Below are 20,262 nucleotides of genomic sequence, written 5' to 3' on the forward strand. Positions count from 1 at the left end.
TTCACTTTTTGCACTAAATGTATTTTACTAGTATGTATTTATGTGCAATCACTTGGGATTTTATTTTAAACACATTGTTGCCTTTTTAATTCCTAGGGCGACCTCGATTGATACATTGAACATACGCACAGCAACTTACTGTGTTTTCACTATCTATTTTTTGACTCCTATTGGGGTTGTGTTATATTTTGGAGAAGAATCTTTCACTTTGGTCCTGATGAAGCGTCGAGGGATCCGATAGGACCATTAGACGCGAAACATGTAGACCCTGATTTGAGAGGAGCCACTTTTGGGTTTACCCTCTTCTACAGATTATATGTGCGAGTAGATGAGCATTATTACTCAATTTTTACTCCTGTTTTGTTTTTATCTTTGGTCTCCATCACATTAATACTGATTAAAATCATGATTCTTGACTGTTGTTGGATAACCAATTTTATTTTTGCTATGTTTTCTCTCCTATATTGCTCTGGTATCTAGTAACCAGTCACCCTTCTCTATTGAATTTTTCTAATTAACTATAGAGCATATACGGTTAAGAGCCCCCTCAGTGGAGCCCGTTAGGCATTGCAGCACCGGCCTAACGAGGAGCTTTCCCAATGATGAAACCAGACATCCAATGTGATGCTTGAGGGATCGCGCTCCTGTAGAAATTAATCCCAGCGATTCAGTGTCTGGAACAGTGTACTCCTTTTTTCTTATTAAGTCTTTAGAATACAAATAAAGGGGGTCATTCCGACCGCCAGGGCCGGGGTTGCAGGAAGCACCGCCAACAGGCTGGCGGTGCTTCCGTGGGCATTCTGACCGCCGCGGTCAGAAACGGGAAACCGGCGGTGTCCCGCCGGTTTCCCGCTGCCCCAGGGAATCCTCCACGGTGGCGCTGCTTGCAGCGCCGCCATGGGGATTCCGACCCCATTACCGCCATCCTGTTCCTGGCGGTTTTCACCGCCAGGAACAGGATGGCGGTAACGGGTGTCGTGGGTCCCCTGGGGGCCCCTGCAGTGCCCATGCCAATGGCATGGGCACTGCAGGGCCCCCCTAACAGGGCCCCACATTGATTTTCAGTGTCTGCCTAGCAGAAACTGAAAATCGCGACGGGTGCAACTGCACCCGTCGCACACCAGCAACTCCGCCGGCTCCATTCGGAGCCGGCTTCCTCGTTGCTGGTGCTTTCCCGCTGGGCGGGCGGGCGGCCTTTTGGCGGTCGCCCGCCGAAGTTAGAATGACCCCCAAAGTCTCTTTCAAGCACAAGTACCTGGTTTAGAGTGGGAAAATCTCCTCAGAGGGCCACAAAAGAAGAAGTGCGTGGAAAAAGGGTGTGTGCGTCGATTTCTCCCCAGCACACACGGACTTGCGTCGTTATTTTCCAAGCGGGGAAGTCGGGCGTCGTTTTCTGGTGCGCGGACAGTCTCTTTCTATGGATCGCGGGGATTACCAGATGTCCCGGGTCTGTGCGTGGATTTTCCTGCTTGTTTTCCGGGTGCGCGTCGTTCTGTGGGGCTGCGCGTTGAAATTACGATCTCACAGCAGGCGTCGCGTCGATTTCTCCTCTAGAGGTCGGGCGGCGTTGTCCTTGCGAAGCCATGCGTCGGATTTCCGGTCGTCCCTAGAGCGTCGCGTTGATCAGCGTCGGTGTGCGGCATTTTTCTCGCCGCTGAACAAGCTGTGCGTCGAAATGTTCGGCGCACGGAGTGTCCAAGTGAAAAAGGGAAGTCTTTTTGGTCCTGAGACTTCAGGGAACAGGAGGCAAGCTCTATCCAAGCCCTTGGAGAGCACTTTCACAGCCAGACAAGAGTTCAGCAAGGCAGCAGGCCAACAGCAAGGCAGCAGTCCTTTGTAGAAAGCAGACAGGTGAGTCCTTTGAGCAGCCAGGCAGTTCATCTTGGCAGGATGTAGTTTCTGGTTCAGGTTTCTTCTCCAGCAAGTGTCTGATGAGTTAGGGCAGAGGCCCTGTTTTATACCCAAATGTGCCTTTGAAGTGGGGGAGACTTCAAAGAGTGGCTAAGAAGTGCACCAGGTCCCCTTTCAGTTCAATCCTGTCTGCCAGGGTCCCAGTAGGGGGTGTGGCAGTCCTTTGTGTGAGAGCAGGCCCTCCACCCTCCCAGGCCAGGAAGACCCATTCAAAATGCAGATGTATGCAAGTGAGGCTGAGTACCCTGTGTTTGGGGTGTGTCTGAGTGAATGCACAAGGAGCTGTCAACCAAGCCCAGCCAGACGTGGATTGTAAGGCACAGAAAGATTTAAGTGCAAAGAAATGCTCACTTTCTAAAAGTGGCATTTCTAGAATAGTAATATTAAATCCGACTTCACCAGTCTGCAGGATTTTGTATTACCATTCTGGCCATACTAAATATGACTTTCCTGCTCCTTTCAGATTAGCAGCTGCCACTTCAACAATGTATGAGGGCAGCCCCAATGTTAGCCTATGAAGGGAGAAGGCCTCACAGTAGTGTAAAAACGATTTTAGGAGTTTTACACTACCAGGACATATAACTACACAGATACATGTCCTGCCTTTTACCTACACAGCACCCTGCTCTAGGGTTTACCTAGGGCACACATTAGGGGTGACTTATATGTAGAAAAAGGGGAGTTCTAGGCTTGGCAAGTACTTTTAAATGCCAAGTCGAAGTGAAACTGCACACACAGGCCTTGCAATGGCAAGCCTGAGACAAGGTTAAGGGGGCTACTTAAGTGGGTGGCACAACCAGTGCTGCAGGTCCACTAGTAGCATTTAATCTACAGGCCCTAGGCACATATAGTGCACATTACTAGGGACTTATAAGTAAATTAAATAGTCCAATCAGGTATGATCCAAAGTTACCATGTTTAGAAAGGGAGAGAGCATATTAGCACTGGTTAGCAGTGGTAAAGGGCGCAGAGTCTAAAGGCCAGCAAAAATGAGGTCAGAAAAAGAGAAGGAGGAAGGCAAAAAGTTTGGGGATGACCCTGTCAAAAAGCCAGGTCCAACATGTTCCTCCTGAGAATTTGAGGATGAGGATTATACGACTTGCTCATGAAGGGCATCTGGGTCAGACAATGACCAAAGGAAGAGCAAAAGAGAACTTATGTTGTCCTGGGATCGATGATCAAAGTACCAAATGGTTTAAGAATTGTATTATGTGTAAGGAGAGTGAAAAGAGACTTAAAGTAGATACACAGTCTGGGATGAACCACCTCCATGATCCTGGAGGAGCATAGAATAGAGTTTTCATTAATTTTATTAGTCCTTTGACTGGGGTGAGAAGATAGTTCAGCTGTGCCATGGTCTTAGTTGAGGTCCATTTGAAATGGTTACTTAACAAATTTATATATGAGGTTACGCAAAAGCTACCATTTTGCTCGAAAAGGTGTTCAAGGTGGAGGGTTAACCTACCTCTCAGGATATGAAAGTGTTCTTATATTATTGTGGGATTAACCAACATTGTTCTGCTATGTATGCAAATGGTATCTCAGAGTGGGCTAACCAAAAGGTGTGATTCGGATAACATTTCAGAACAATAGAGATTTGGGCAAGCAAATTAATGAGTTGATGTGGGCATATTTCTGAACACTATAACGTTTGGGTCTTTGAAATATAAGAGGGAGAAAACCAGGAATCAATTTGGTGCCAGCTTGGTTGCACAGTTGCAATGGTGCAAATTAATAAAAGGTCACAAACGAGAATGTACAACACATCATCGAAGTAGGAGATTGGGTCAAGTTTAAGGATGGACGTGCATGAGTATGGCTCTCTGCGATATGTTTAAAGTGAAATAAGTGCAGGAATGGTAAGTGGTCTTAGCAAACGGTAGCAAGTAAAATTGACATAGAGTGGCTCTTTTTAAAAAAGGAGGTGAATGAGAAGTAAGCATTGAAGAGGTCGAATACAGTGGTTTCATGTTGATGGGAGAGGGTGAGTTGAAGGGTCCGGTGGTGGTGTCAGTGGGTATCTTTGTCTCACTTTCTCTCGTTTACATCAAAGTTCATTACTTTAATTTTCATTTTTGGCTCAGAAGGAGAAAACCTGACACAGAGATAGCAGACCCAACTCACAGCCCCAGACTTAACTACCATGCCACAAATGCATTCGTTTGGGGTTCAGACCACCCCTCCCCAAGTCGATGTCCTGCTATTTAAAGTATTATTTTTATCTTGAAAACTCAAGATAGGTAGCATTTAATAGATTTAATAGCACATACATTGAATATCAATATTTACTGAGGACTTAATTATAAGTCCAGTGATAAATTCTGATAAAGTTAGAGTTTGTCCAGGAAATTTGGAAATCCAGTATATGCAGTGTTAGAAATGGGGACTTTGGTTGGACCCTCACTCTAGTCAGGGTAAGTCAAACACAATCCAAAGTATCCTGTGCCCACCCTCTGATAGCTTGGTGCTGAGCAGTCATCCTTAACTTAGAAGGCAATGTGTAAAGTATTTGTGCAATAAATCATACAATAACAGAATATAGTACCACAAAAATACACCACACAGTGTTTAGGAAAAAATATAAAATGTATCTGGATAAATGCAGGTCAAAACAATTAAAATGCAATAAGTATATATAAGTATATGTTGGGATATCACTGTAAAAGTGATATAAAGTGTCTTAAGTCTTTTAAAAGCAAACAAAGTCTCTTTCAAGCACAAAGTACCTGGTTTACGTGGTTTATGTGAAAAATCTCAGCAAAGAACCGCAGAGGAGGAGATGCGTGGAAATAAAGGGATGTGCGTTGATTTCTCGGGCTGCACACGGCGAGGCATCGTTTAGTTTTCACACAGGGATGGTTGTGCGTTGATTTCCGGCGCTCGTCGTGGATCCTCTCCGGGTTATGGGGTTTTCAGATGCCCCAGGGATGGTGCGTGGATTTCCTGTGCTGGCAGGACGAAGTCACAGGAGCTGTGTCGATCCGGTGGGCGTTGCATCGAATTTTCTATCGCACAGCAGGCGCTACATCGATTCCTCTCTGGAAGTCGGGCTGTGTGGTTCCGGCTCACATGTGCGTCGATCCAGTGGGCCGTGCGTAGAATTTCCGGTTGCTACGCTGGCGCTGCATCGATCTTCTCATTGCAAAGTCAGGCTGCGTCGTTCCGGTTCGGCGTACGGTGAAATTTTCACTGCGGTGCAGGCTGTGCATCGTTTCTGGCAGGCTGTGCATCGAATTTTGCCACACAAGGAGTCCTTCTTGAGGAAATTAAGTCTTTTTGGTCCCGAGACTTCAGGGAACAGGAGGCAAGCTCTATCCAAGCCCTTGGAGACCACTTCTTCACCACAGCCAGAGAGCAGCAAGGCAGCAGGGCAAGAGCAAGGCAGCAGTCATTCAGAAAAAGCAGACAGGTGAGTCCTTTGGGCAGCCAGGCAGTTCTTCTTGGTAGGATCCAGGTTCTCGTTCAAGTTCCTTCTCCAGGAAGTGTCTGAGTTGGTAGGGGCAGAGCACAGTTTATATACCCAAATGTGCCTTTGAAGTGCCTTAGAAGTGCACCAAGTCCCCTTTCAGTTCAATCCTGTCTGCCAGGGTCCCAGTAGGGGATGTGGCAGTCCTTTGTGTGAAGGCAGGCCCTCCACCCTCCCAGCCCAGGAAGACTCATTCAAAATGCAGATGTGTGCAAGTGAGGCTGAGTATCCTGTGTTTGTGGTGTGTCTGAGTGAATGCGCAAGGAGCTGTCAACTAAACCCACCCAGACGTGGATTGTAAGGCACAGAAAGATTTAAGTGCAGAGAAATACTCATTTTCTAAAAGTGCCATTTTGTAAAATAGTAATATTAAATCCAACTTCACCAGTCAGCAAGATTTGATATCACCATTCTGACCATACTAAATATGACCTTCCTACTCCTTTCAGATCAGCAGCTACCACTCAAATAATATATTATGCCAGCCCCAATGCTAGCCTACGAAGGGAGCAAGCCTCACAGCAGTGTGAAAACGAATTTAGGAGTTTTACACTACCAGGACATGTAAACTACATAAGTAAATGTCCTGCCTTTTGCCTACACAGCACCCTGCCCTATGGGCTACCTAGGGCATACCTTAGGGTTGTCTTATATGTAGAAAAAGGGTTTTTTTAGGCTTGGCAAGTACTTTTAAATGCCACATCGAATTGGCAGTGACACTGGACACACAGGCCTTGCAATGGCAGGCCTGAGACAAGGTTAAGGGGCTACTTAAGTGGGTGGCACAATCAGTGCTTCAGGCCTACTAGTACCATTAAATGTACAGGGCCTGGGCACATTTAGTACACCTTACTAGGGACTTATAAGTAAATTAAACAGTCCAATTGGGTATGATCCAATGTTACCATGTTTAAAGGGAGAGAGCATATGCACTTTAGCACTGGTTAGCAGTGGTAAAGTGTGCAGTCTTAAAACCAGCAAAAACAGTATCTAAAAAGTGGAGGGAGGCAGGCAAAAAGTTAGGGGTGGCCACCCTAAGCCTGTCAGGTCTAACATGCAGTAACAGGAGTTACTGGACACCCTAGTAAATACTTAAATCTCTTAAGCTGTTAAAGACATAAGTCTACCAGAAAAGAGTAGCAGAGGCAAATTTTAAATTAGCATTTTCATTGCTGACTTTCTGCAAAATGACCCTATTACAATTGTTACCTTGTTTTCAATGGAAATGTTCCCCTAGGTCATGTGATAACCTTTGCTGTTTCACCCACAATATGCTATTGTTTGCTAATTGCTGTGCTCTTAATGACATTATCTTTTCTTTTCACAGACAAGATTTGATTTCCAAATGAGCCTTGAACCTCTAAAGCAACCATGTTGTTCTTCTTCAAAAGACAGTTCCTGCAAAAATGATAATAAAAATGAGCCATGTGGCTCTCGCTTTGGCACAGCCATAGCATCAGTGAAGGACCTCAACTTGGATGGATTGAATGACGTAGTAATAGGAGCACCCTTTGAAGGAGATCACCGGGGAGCAGTATATTTTTATTACGGCAGCGGAAATACCATTAGGAAAGACTTTGCACAGGTAGAGTATGCATTTTAAGATATGTCCCTTACTTTAAGTGCTAAAATGTTTGCATGATACCTTGGGTGCCCTAGTTGGTATTCATTTAATCAGGAAAGGGTTAGTATGGCTGCATACTCATAGAAGACTATTTCCACTATGTAATAGCTGGAAAGAGAAGATTGAGAAATCCTCCCAATTGTGATTGTACTTCTTAGGTAAAGATCTATATAATATATAATATTAATGTCCTTACGCATTGGTCTTTAAAGACAGGTAACCATTAGACCCCCATTATATTTATTTATTTTAGTAGTTTTAGATGGCGCGTACTATACAGTTGCGGTGTCAGAGATCTTTACACAATGAACTAATTTTAGATCTTAGATGTAGATCCAGGCAGTTTTTTTATGCAAATCACTGTGAATATTCACATGTATTTTAACATTACTTGCCAGCGTGATTGTTAGGAAATTTGAAGCTCACACCCCCCAAGGGCAGTGTTCCGCCAGCTATTATGACCATGGCGCAATAGCCACAGCCACACCGCCGGCCCCTCCAACATACCACCAGGCTTCGGCCTGGTGGTCATAATCCTGGTGGATTATGAGTCCCCAACCGCCAGCCTGTCCACAGCGATAAACACTGCCATGGAAAGGCTGGCGGTAAGGGGGACTTGGGGTGCCCCTGGGGGCCCCTGCACTGCGGATACACTTGGCATGGGCAGTGCAAGGGCCCCCAGGCACAGCCCCATCACGCATGCGTGTTGGGTGCTACTGCACCTGCTGCACATAAACATTGCCACTGGCTCTATTTCGAGCCGGCTGTAATGCTGATGTGACTTTTCCGCTGGGCCAGCAGACGGAAACACTGTTACCATCCGCTGTCCCAGTGGAAAAGTCATAATAGGGAGTCAGCTATACCGCCAGCACTGGCGGTATACTGGTGCCTGCAGCTTCGGCGGTCTTGGAGAAAGACCGCTGAAGTTGTAAAGAGGGCCTTAATGTCACTATTATAGGTAGTCAACTTCTGGAAAGTTGCCACTCTGTGCTCTGCTCGTCCAGTAGCCTCACAGAGGCATACAAATGTATGAATGACTCACAGGCTCCGTAACAAAGGCAGTGCTGCAGCAGGGATGTGGCACCTCCTCTGCCAGGATGGACACTGGGGTTAGCCCAGAGGTGTGCTCCAAAGGGTAAGCTGCCTTTGATGGGCCGCTTGGCCCAACACCCCTGACCAGGATGCTTTTGTTCCTGTAGACAGCATGGACACATGGCCAGAGAGGTGAAACTCAACCCCAAACTGGTTTTACTGTGGTCATCGTTCCCTCAGACAGCCACACCTCAAGGGTGGACTGCGTTCTCCTGTCAACCGAGAAAGAGTCATGCCATCTTGAAGGGGGAAGAATGTGGCATTCTGAGACAGCCCGAAGCCACATATACAGGAACTTCATCACTAGCTTTGAGGAGACCCAGAAGCCCATTGGCTAGTGACCACATTCTCTACTCAGGGCACCTTTTTGGGATAAGTATGGCACACCTGGCTCATTGACCCACATTACCTGCTGGACTTGAAAGGAGTACAAGAAGACCACTTTGCAGCCATGGAAAGCGCACAAAGAGAGGCTGCGATGCTGGAGCGACTGCACATGCTGCTGATTAGACAATGTTCTGCATGCCTGGATTGGGGAAAAGCTGATTCCCAGGCCCAGTCCGAAGCAGAGACTCCAAAGGTCTGTTGGCTGATGTTCAAGAATGGCACTGGGGACATTACAGCTGACAGGGCCCAAGTCGCATCTCTGGCACCCTAAAGGCCAATTTGGAGACAGATAAAAGGTGTACTCGTGTCTGCTGGACCCATTGGTGTTGATTGTGATGGGATGTGTTAACCAGGAAGAACACCAGCCTCCACTCCACCAGATTTGCATCCTGCCAGATGTTTTGCAGAATCACAACATCTGCATCGACAGCCGTTGGAACCCTGCATCATGAACTTTGTGGAACTATGAGATCCATGGACAGTTGTCCCCAGTTACCTGTGGACTGAGGGATAGACCAGCCTACCCCCCATCAACCGCACAGCTTCTTAAACATCTTTATCCTGCCTCCCTCAGCATCAGGACCACTTCAATATCGTCTATGGCGGTTGTACTATGAAGTTTAGGTAATTGCTCAAAGTATCCTTACTGGCCCTATAGCCCTCTGTCCTGCTGGAGTTGGTCACCCAACTCGGGCTGGACTTGTTGAATTAACTCTTACAACTTTTCAAAAGTTTCCAAACTTTTTGTTGGTCAATGCTTGTTTGCAGTTAAAATAAAACATATTTATTATTTCTAAAATCTGTATCTACAGAACCCTCCTGTGGATTTTGATGATTAAGGTCTCTACAAATTTATAAAAATCTGCTCTATTGGTATATATTGCTATTTTGTTTCTTTCTTGTTTTGTGACTTTTTTTATTTGATTCTTTGGTGCTGTTGAATGCTGTACACTGTGTTATTTGCTAAGCTTTACTGCTCCAAGTCACAGCTACCCAGGGTTGAGCTAAGGCTAGGTAATGTACCTTACTGGACCTAAATTTGTAAAATGGTATTTTTGAGTTTACTGCATGATAAGCTTCCCAGCCATACCATATAGTACACCCAAATCCTCTAAGTCCACAAATTACGTGTTGTCCATAAACAAACAGTCCCACACTTTTACTGCAGTGTGACCTTGCCTAAATTACTTACACCCTATACACTTGTCATGTGTGGCCCCATTCATTTCCAATGAAGTACACATTCTATTTCAGGAGTTTTCCAGCTTTTTTCCCCCAGAATTCTTCAAACATAAATGGGCCTTATTACGAACCCAGGGCCTCCTAAAATAGCAGCCTGCATTATGGAGCAGCTGTGCAAGTAACTGCATGCCTTTAGAGAAGCTTTCTCCCCAATACATTGCCTGAACAGCACCACATTGGTGACAATTTGCTATCTAATGCACCCATTCGTCTAAAGAGGGCTGAACCTATGATGTGCTGTGAGAGCTAGCCTGCTCGAGAACTGTTATAGAGGGTGTTGGCATGCCTCCTATCGTGTCAGTTGACTAGAACGCGACAGAGAGCACATAAGTCCTTTCCAACAGCCACACATTCATCCCCCTCACTGAAGGCTATGTTGTCACCCTGCACCTCTCTTCTACTTTTTCCTCACCCTAGTGGCTGCCTCTGTCAAGACCTGCAGGCAGCCGGGAATGCTTGTGCCCCGCCTTGCTATGCCTGCGCCAGGCTTGGAGGTGATGTGGGCCCCCACACTGTGGATGAACTGTAGCCGATAGGAGTTGTTACCTGAGACTCCCAGTTGTGACTACCTGCGAATAACATCACTACGCCATAACAAGGGTGCTCATTAAGGCAAAATAATGAAGTAGATTCTTCATTGCCAGGACTGCGCATGCCACGCTGGTGGGAGGCTTTAAAGTGGAAGGTAGGTCCGAAGGTACCAGATACCCAATGAAGTACAGTGCTTACCCCCTTGCAGTCCGTAAACCAAACATCACTGCTTCCCCTTGTGTGGTATCCAGCATATGGCATTCAGCATTGGGACAGCAGAGGGGAGGAGGGTCCCAATCAATGGAGTGCCCAGAGGCCGGGCCCATTGAACAGATTGAGCAGGTGATGCTACTGGAGGGAACACCTGCAACCCTGTCGGACGCTAAGCTAGACAAACTCTTTGCTGCTGTAACTGACACTTGGCAGGTTCTATGAAACAATGTTGATGCTGTGGCAGTTGAAATGGGACTAGTGCATGATGACCAAAGAAGACTCACTGCCCTTGACACGCAAGTGGAGAGCACACCCTAAATGAGCTTCAGCCCACAGTGTCCGACCTACAAGGGCAGCTCTGGTCCCGCACCGCCAAGGTCCATAAGCTGGAGAGCATAGCGGAGGACTCAAAGAGATGGTCCCCCTGCAACAACAACTGAATCATGGACTTCCCTGAAGGGGCAGAGGGCTCAGACCAGGTGCTATATTTCGAGATATGGTTGGAGCGAGCAGTGGTGCCTATGAATCTATCTGCTCATTATCTCATGGAACGTGCCCATCATGTACTAGTGTGACAACCACCACGGGGCACATTCCAGGCAGGTGGTGGCCAGACAAATGAACTACAGAGACAAGGAGGCCATCCTGTGTGAAGATCGAGCTATAGAGCCAATACTGTCGGAAAAAGTCTGTATATTCCTATTCCCAGATTACACACTGAGAGTGCAGCACCAGAGCTACCTTTGTGGGAGTGAAGAAACAACTCAGACAGGTAGGCTTGACCTACTTGCTACTATTTCTAGCTAAGTTGAAAGCAGCGGTAAATAGGTCCAGCTACTTCTTCACCAAACCAGCAGATGCCTGGTATTTGGTGTAACAGCGCTGATACTAGTCCTCGGCTCCATCAACACCAAAGCCACGTTCTTGAACGGACAGAGCCTGAAGATGTGGTAAACACCGGAACCGTGGAAATGGAGAACCCAGAGTCAATGGCATGGCCCATGAAGAACAAATTCATGTCTGTCAACTGCAACCACCTTGTGGGCTGGTGGGCGAACCCCATCACCCCAGACTCCTGAGGATACACTTTCTGAGACCTTTATGGGCAGAAAAACTTCAGTAATCCTCAAAGATGTTACTCCACAGACTGCAGAAAATTTGATCTGAGGGGACCGCAGGTAAGACATGCCAGCCATGATTGTGCATTGCCCTAACAGGCCATGTAATTAGTCAAGTGTGAGTACCTGCCTGCCTATTCACAGAGATACTGATAAATTGGCCAACATTCCCTTCCCATAATCCTCAAATGCTTGTAAGACTAGTGTTGGTACAGACTTCAGGGGGATCCACTCTAGTGTCTCCTATTCCTGCCTCTCACTAAGATGCAACGGGTCGACGACCCCACTCTTAAGTTGTACATGGGCAATGTACTTTTTATTTGAACTACACCTGGCCATGGCGTTTCACCCGCCCCTTACACATGCTCCTTGGAAGAAGTTCTGTGTGCTAATACTCAACCCAGAGAATCCCATCTATGGAGCTGTTTGTTGTTTGTTTGGGCATTTGGATTTTCCTTGATGGCCATAGGTTGGGATTTAAGCATCCTGCTTTTCTTGTTTGTAAGGTCATGCAGTTTGACATTGTTCATCCCTGAATTTTGCCTACCCTACATGCTGAAAGCCCTGTGAAATATTGTGATATTTCCCCCCGTTCCCTTTTCGCCCCTTCCCTGTGCAGAGCGTTATGACTCGATTGCGTATTTTAACATGGAATGTCCAAGGAATGGAGACAGCGTGCAAGAAACACCCAATACAGCAATATATAAAAAGTGAGATACCCAGAATGCATTCCTCCAAGAAACACATATAGCCTGAGGAGAAGGTATGTGTCTATAGAAATGCTGGTTTGGTCAGTGGTATAATACTACATATTAAGGCTTTGTCTGGGAAGCTCTTATATGGATCAGACCTCTGGGTCCCTTTTGATGCATAGCCATGGAAATAGACCATGAAGGGCAGTATGCCCTGGTGGAGGAGCAGCTAGATACCAGGCAACTCATGTTAGGTAGCATTTATGCACCAAATGTAGCACAACAAGCCTTTTTATTGTGCCTCACTGTTATCCTTACCAGATGGGCACATATTCAGTAATTGAGGGAGATTTTATTTGTGCCTTAAGCCTGCATCTAGACCGATCATACCCTCCCTTGCTGACCTCATCAATAGTGACAGTCATGACTTGCCTCTGCCAATGGCTCACATACTGGTCCCTGTTAGATAACTGGTGCACCCTTAATCAAGATGCAAGAGACTACACCTATTATTCAATCCCGCTTGATCTTCATGTGCACCTAGATCGGATACTCTGTCACCCAGCCACCCGATTACAGGCCAAAAACACAGAATATTAAGTGAAAACATTCTCAGAGCATAACCCGGTCCAGTTATATCTTGAATGTGAAGCACTGCATCCACCAGTCCCCATATGGCGACTGCAGCTGGCCATGCTGGAAGAGCGAATATTTTGAGATGCTCCCATTCCCGAACAGAGAACTGAGGCACGCATCCTCCAGATCAGTGGAATGAGAAGTGCTGAAAGTGGTGCTCTGAGGGACCTGCTCCAGACAGAGACATCTCTAGGGTCCCTGGAAGCAGCAGCACACACAGATCCCATAGCACATCAAGTTCTGGTGACAGCCACGAAGTGCCATGCCCAACTGATTGAGCAACTGTGGTGCCTAGACGTCAAAACCAATCAGGCAAAAATGCATGCAGGAGACAAGTCCAGCCCTCTCTGCCATGGCTACTGAGGGGCACAATACAGGTCACTGCCATCACCATACTTAGAATGACTCCCACCTGCCTGGTAACTAGTCAAATGGACATGCATGCAGCGTTTACCAATCACCATCAAAATCTCTATGAACCCTCCTCCTGTGGGCCGCCAGGCCCATATCTGAGACTTCCTTGACAGGGTTGTTACTTGTTACCGATTCTCTAGACAGGGAAGAACTCAATGCACCAGTCACAGCTCAAGAAATCAGGGGTGCCCTCCGGGGAGCTGCCACGAGTGAGACTCCAGGATTAGACGGACTGGCAGTTGAGTTCCATAAAGCCTTTGAGGGCCTCTTGGTCCCTAGGATGTTTGAACTATTTCAGGTTGCGTTAACAGAGGGTCAGCTCCCGCTGACGCTCGAGTGTCATTACTTGTGTCCCTCCCCAAGCCTGACAGGCATCCACTAGAGGTGATGTTACACCGCCTGCTGTCTATGCTTGGACAGATTACAAAATCCTCAGCAAGATTATTGTTGCACATCTTCTTGAGCGCCTTCCCCTTCTGATCCATCTGGATCAGAATGGCTTCATCCCCTGTAGATCTACCACTCACAATATTTGTACTCTCCACAGAGTGATGGAACTGGCCCCTGTCCATTGGCCCCACATGGCATGTATAGTATTAGACCTGGAGAAGGCATTTGATACAGTTGATTGGGGATTTATGTTTGTGACTGTAACATCCATGAGCACCACTGGTAGGTCTCATTGACTCATCAGACTCTTCTGTACACAACCCACTGCCTGAGTGAAGATTGGGCAATGTATATCTGCCTCAATTTCAATCAGTAGAGGAATGCACCAGGGTTGCCTTTTGTCCCTGCTCCTCTTCGCCTTAATGATAGAGCCATTGGCACAATGGCTCAGGCCTGGGACATACGGCTAGAAGGTGAGACACATATCATCTCCCTATACGCGGACAATGTACTAATCTACATCTGCAACATCCAAAATGGTATATTGGAGGTCAGGGACATCCTGATATAGGTCCTGGCTGCTTTGGCCTTGGGAGTGAACAGGGCTAAATCTTGTCTGTTCCCGATCCACCAGGACTGCCCGCCGCAATGCAGTACCTGCTCTGCTGGGAATTGCGCAACTTCGGGTATTTGGATATTAATATTTATCATACTACACAAGATCTCATAGACGGCAACTTTAGTAGAGCCATTGCCTCTCTCCTCCCTCAAATGACATTCTTGAGCATACTCCCATTCACTATCTAAGGTACAGTATCACTGTCTAAAATAGTGATGCTCCCACGTCTACTGTATGTCTTCCACAATCTTCCAGTGCACATACTCAGAAGCACTTTTTTTGCCCGCTCTGCTATGCTAGGGAGCTTCTGGGCTCTGGGACTGTCCAGTGGCTGTGACATTGTGGTGGGAGGCTATGGACGCACAGAGCATGGAGATCTGTGCACCATGAAGGGTAGAGTCCTGGGCCTGTTCAAGCATATGAAAGCAGGGGAAATACTAAAAAACTGTTTCATAGATCTGGTACTGCTTATTGTCCATAGGTCCATTGCAATGCATTAGAAGGCCACCAAGTTACCAGGGTTAAAGCAGTGGTGCCCTGCAACTCTTAAATGGGGTAAAGATGAATCAGTGGTGCTTCGATGGGAAAAGATCGGAGGACTGCGTTGAGCCTGCATAGCTGCAGACTGGGACAATCTGCTGCATGAGTGGCAAGAGTTTAAAGAGGATCTCTCAGATTGAAGAGAGACAGAGCCTGGTTACTGATCAGCATCGAGTTCTGAGGCCCTGACGATTCCACCTGTCGCCTCAACCCAAATCCGAACCCTAACAGACTGATAGAAATCCAGTGTAGGGTGATGTCATTTTACATGCACATAACACTTTGGGGCATATTTAAGAGCCCCTGCCACCACTTTAGAGCCACTATAGCTTCATTTTCTTTTTTTGAGGCTAAGGTGGCACTAAAGTGGCTTTTTCCACACGCCATATTTACAAAGTGGCGCAATGCATGCATTGCACCATTTTGTAATATCTGGTGCCACATTGTCTGTGCCAGGTAAAATGTATGCAAGGGGAGTGTTTCCCCATTAGGGGGGCTGAAAAAAGGTGCAACGAAAAGAAAACGAGGGTACCATTGTTTTCAATGGGCCTATAGGTGCTGTGCAGGATTAGCGTCAAATGTTTTTACGTAAACCCAGCAAAGCGCAAAACTAGCATAAAAAATGTTGACACTAGTTCCCTAACTACCCCCATGGTGTACTGTGTGTTAAATATGGCACACACATGGTGGAATTAGGGGGGTGCTTATGGACACAAGGAAAGTGGCACTGCACTGGGTTTTTCCACTTTTCTTAAATATGCCCCTATATCTCTGCGAGCGTACGTGAGGAAGGATCCCTCATACGGAAGACAATTGTATTACTTTTGAATCTCGATATCTGGAAACGCAACTGTAATGACCTAAAGTTAATATTGTTTACTTGTTCATACTTTGGGCCAATTACTTCTGTGGACTAGATAGATCACCATGCATGCACAGTGACCAGGGCGGGATCACTAAACTTGGATGTGTAATTCGGATCCATACGATTGTCACTTGTTTATGAGATGCTGTGGCAAAACTCAATACAAATTGGTTAAAAAATGATAGGGTGGATGAGGTAGATGAATGAGTGGATGGATTTGTGAATGTATGGATTCAATGGTGGCAGACTGAATGATGGGAAGAATAAATGAATGACAAAATATAAAGGTGAAATTGATCGATGGAATGGGGAAGGATGAATGGATAGATACTTGGTTGGAAGAGACAAAGGAGCTCTTCTAGAAAGGGTTAAAAAAAGACAGTCTCTGTTAATGAAAAAACTATTATTCTGCATAACAGGGGTGTTGTGAATCCCCCAGTTTAGCAGGTCCATCCGAATTCTTTTTGGGTCTCTTCTGTCTGCAACTCATTCGACAGAAGCTCATGATTAATGCTATAAGAAAGAAAGAAATATGGGTTGATAGAAAAGTGAAAAAGGTCAGAAGGATGAAAGGAAGCAACGGTGAAATTAAGGAAGGGTAAAACAAGTTAGAAGAGTCATAGGACGAGATGAGTAGATGGATGTGTAAATGGATGGATGGAATTGTGACATATTGATGGAAAGAATGAGTGAATGACAGAATATAAAGGTGAAATGGTGGCTATCAGTGGGTGGGTGGAAGGGTGAAAGGGTAAATGAAAAGATGCTTTGTTGGAAGAGAAAAGGGAGCTCCTCTAGGGACCGTCTGGCTCACTTGCTTTGCTTGATTTATGCCATTGGAGCTTTGTTTCAAAGTGGGGGGTATTTTAATTTGTCTTACTTCCTTGCTGCATGACATTTTGCAAGATACTACTTGTTTCAAAATGTGTCTTCAATGATATAAGAAAAGCACACATTTTTTTGCAGATAAGCCATGTTGTGTTGTTTTGTTGTGACAGAGAATTCCTTCAGGTGGTGATGGTGACAAAGTGAAGTTCTTCGGCCAGTCGATTGATGGGAAGATGGATTTGAATGGCGATGGTCTAATTGATGTAACCATCGGTGGCCTCGGTGGTGCAGCCCTCTTCTGGTGAGTAGTATTTAAAAATGTCACTAGAAGTCTGGATATTTCAGATATTCTATGGCTTCCCTCATCTGTATTTGAGATAAATTTATTGTGTAAGTGGTTAATACTTTGCCGCTTACTTAATTTGATCATATAAAGACTATACCGTGATTTCTGTTTTTCTCATTGTGTAGAAAGGTATTTCCTATGTTTTTACAGTTATTTTCATTTTAATATCTGAGTGACACGAGTTGTTATTTGATTGTAAGAAGCACATATGTCTCCTTTTTATGAAAGCTGTACATTGATAGTCATTATGTTATGTTCAGTATACATAAGCTGTACCAAAATACTATTGTATTGCACTTATCTGTTTTAGGGATACTGGATGCATTGTGACTAATGTGGGCCCTATCTCTGAATATTGCCCTGCTTCTGGCCCCTGCACCAATCCAATGTGCTGCCCGTTATAACATTTTCTCCCTCTCTTTTATTACTTTGTTTGTGAGAAGGGCTTGGCAGTTCCCTCAAATGCATGAGATCTACCAATGAGTCTATCTTCCCAACAAATGTGTTTTTCTGTGTGTTCGCAAGGATAGCACATTACTAATATATTGTGAAATTAACTCTAGTTTCATTGATTCTGAAAAGTTGTACTAACACCACATTTGCCACAAATCACTGAGTTCACTTTAGATAAGCCTAAGGGCCCCACCTCAACTTTGCCAAGGCTTCACTCAAGTGACTGTGCCAAAGTAAAATAGACATTCCTAAATGGAAAAAGAGCATTAACGGGTGGGGGACAGCCCACCTCTTTTGTATGCTCTCGATTTGTATTAAGGCTATAACAAGGGTGGTGGGCCTTTAACAGAGAATATATGGTATAAAGTACTTCCTGTCATATATGGATATCTCAAATCACTGAGGAGTTCTGTGACTCTTGCAAGGAACAAGGCCAAAGGCCGAGTTCCTTTATAATATCATGGACATTGAAATATATTAATATAAAATATGGCTGTTGGCACTTTATTCATTAAAACATATGGCCACACCACAACCCTTCTCACAAACCATTTACATCCATGGTGTGGTGTTCTTTCATATGAAAGAGTTGGGATGTGCAGGACACACACTCAGCTCCCTTTGTGTTACTGTCTAGAGTGAATGCACAAATAGCCCAACTGTCATCCTAATCCAGAGGTGTATTCGGCAATCAATCAATCAATCACTGGATTTATAAAGCAGTCTACGTACCCGTGAGGGTTTGAAGGTGCTGGGGGGTGGGGGGGGAGGGGGTGCCGCTACCGATCAAAGAGCCAGGTCTTGAGGAGTCTTCTGAAGGTGAGCAGGTCCTGGGTCTGTCGTAGGTTTGTGGGGAGGGTGTTCCAAGGTTTGGCGGCGAGGTATGAGAAGGATCTGCCGCCGGAGGTCTTTCTTCGGATGCGGGGAACGACGGCGAGGGCGAGGTTTGAGGAGCGGAGCTGACGGGTGGGGGTGTAGAAGCTGTCTGTTGTTCAGGTAGGCTGGTCCGGTGTCGTGGAGTGCTTTGTGGGCATGGGTAAGAAGCTTGAAAGTGATCCTCTTGTCCACGGGGAGCCAGTGAAGGTTTCTCAGGTGGTGGGAGATGTGGTATGCCGAGGATCAGTCGGGCGGAGGCGTTTTGGATGCGTTGGAGGCGTAGTAGGTCTTTTGCTGGGATGCCTGTGTAGAGTGCATTGCCGTAGTCCAGTCTGCTGCTGACAAGGGCCTGTGTCACAGTTCTTCTGGTGTCTGACGGGATCCACTTGTAGATTCTACGGAGCATGCGGAGTGTGTTGTAGCAGGAGGAGGAAACTGCGTTGATCTGTTTAGACAAGGTAAGGGAGGAGTTGAGGATGAAGCCCAGGTTGCGAGCGTGGTCAGTCGGTGTTGGTGGGGTTTCTAGCGCGGTGGGCCACCAGGAGTCGTCCCAAGTGGAGGGGGTGGGTCCGAGGATGAGGACCTCTGTCTTGTCCGAGTTCAGTTTCAGACGGCTGTTTCTCATCCATTCGGCGTTGGGTTTCATTCCCTCGTGGAGGTTGTTTTTGGCAGTGCGTGGGTCTTTGGTGAGTGAAAGGATGAGCTGGGTGTCGTCGGCGTAGGAGAAAATGTTGAGGTTGTGTTGTCGGGCCACTTGTGCAAGGGGGGCCAGGTAGATGTTGAACAGCGTCGGGCTGAGGGATGAGCCTTGGGGGATGCTGCAGATGATGTCGGTGGCTTCGGAGCGGAATGGGGGAAGCGGACTCTCTGGGTTCTGCCGGAGAGGAATGAGATGAACCAGTCTAGGGCTTTTCCTTGAATTCCCATTTCTTGGATGTGTGATTTCAGGGTACGGTGGCAGACTGTGTCGAAGGCGGCAGATAGGTCCAGGAGGATGATGGCTGATGTTTCGCCGTTGTCCATTTGGCGTCTGATGTCGTCTGTTGCGGCGAGAAGGGCAGTCTCAATGCTGTGGTTTTGTCTGAAGCCGGACTGGGAGGGGTCCAGGATGTCATTGTCTTTGAGGTGGCTGGTTAGTTGTGTGTTGATGATTTTTTCAATCACTTTTGCTGGGAAAGGGAGTATGGATATGGGTCGGAAGTTCTTGAGGTCGTTCTTGTCTGCTTTGGGCTTCTTGAGGAGAGCGCAGATTTTGGCATGTTTCCATTTTTCTGGGAATGTCACTGTTTCGAAGGAGATGTTGATGACCTTCCGTAGTTGGAGGGTGATGGTGGAGCCGGCTTTGTTGTATACGTGGTAGGGGCAGGGGTCTGAAGGAGATCCTGAGTGAATAGAATTCATGATCTTGCGTGTCTCTGTGTCATTGACGTTGGTCCAGGATGTCAGGTGGTTTGTGCAGGTAGGGTGTTCGGGGGTGGAGTCTGGCGTGGGAGTGGCATTGAAGCTGTCGTGGATGTCGGTGATCTTCCGGTGGAAAAAGGTGGACAGTGCGTTGCAGAGTTCTTGGGATGGAGGGATGTAGTTGATGTTGGCGCTGGGGTTGGAGAGTTCTTTCACGATGCTGAAGAGCTCTTTACTGTCGTGTGCGTTGTTGTCCAGGCGGTCTTTGAAGTGGGATCGTTTGGCTTGTCTGAAGAGTTGGTGGTGATTGCGGGTGGCGTCCTTGTGGGCTGTGAGGCTGTCGGGTGTGCGTTTGAGGAGCCATTCCTTTTTTAGCTTCCGGCCGTCGCGTTTGGAGTTTAGGAGCTCATCGGTGAACTAGGTGGCTTTTTTTCTGGTTTGGTTGTCGGTGTGTTTCTTGAATGGTGCGAGGGTGTTGGTGCAATCGTTGATCCACAGAGTGAGGTTGTGGGCGGCGGTGTCTGGGTCGGTGGGGTCGGGGGGCGGGTTCTGGGCGAGGGTGTTGGTAAGCTGGTCTTCTGTAACTTTGCTCCAGCATCGGCGGGGTGGCTGTTGGGT

General features: G+C 46.6%; 1 protein-coding gene across 1 annotated transcript in view; it reads left to right on the forward strand.

Annotated features, from left to right (window-relative positions):
- Positions 1–20,262, forward strand: part of ITGA1 (integrin subunit alpha 1) — a 795,992-nt gene that overhangs the window by 586,537 nt on the left and 189,193 nt on the right. The window contains exons 14-15 of the mRNA XM_069221693.1: positions 6,705–6,962; positions 16,739–16,869. Coding sequence (XP_069077794.1) covers positions 6,705–6,962; positions 16,739–16,869 — 389 coding nt within the window. The remainder of the gene's footprint in view (positions 1–6,704; positions 6,963–16,738; positions 16,870–20,262) is intronic.

The sequence above is a fragment of the Pleurodeles waltl genome, chromosome 1_1, assembly GCF_031143425.1.
Source record: "Pleurodeles waltl isolate 20211129_DDA chromosome 1_1, aPleWal1.hap1.20221129, whole genome shotgun sequence".
Taxonomy (NCBI): Eukaryota; Metazoa; Chordata; class Amphibia; order Caudata; family Salamandridae; genus Pleurodeles; species Pleurodeles waltl.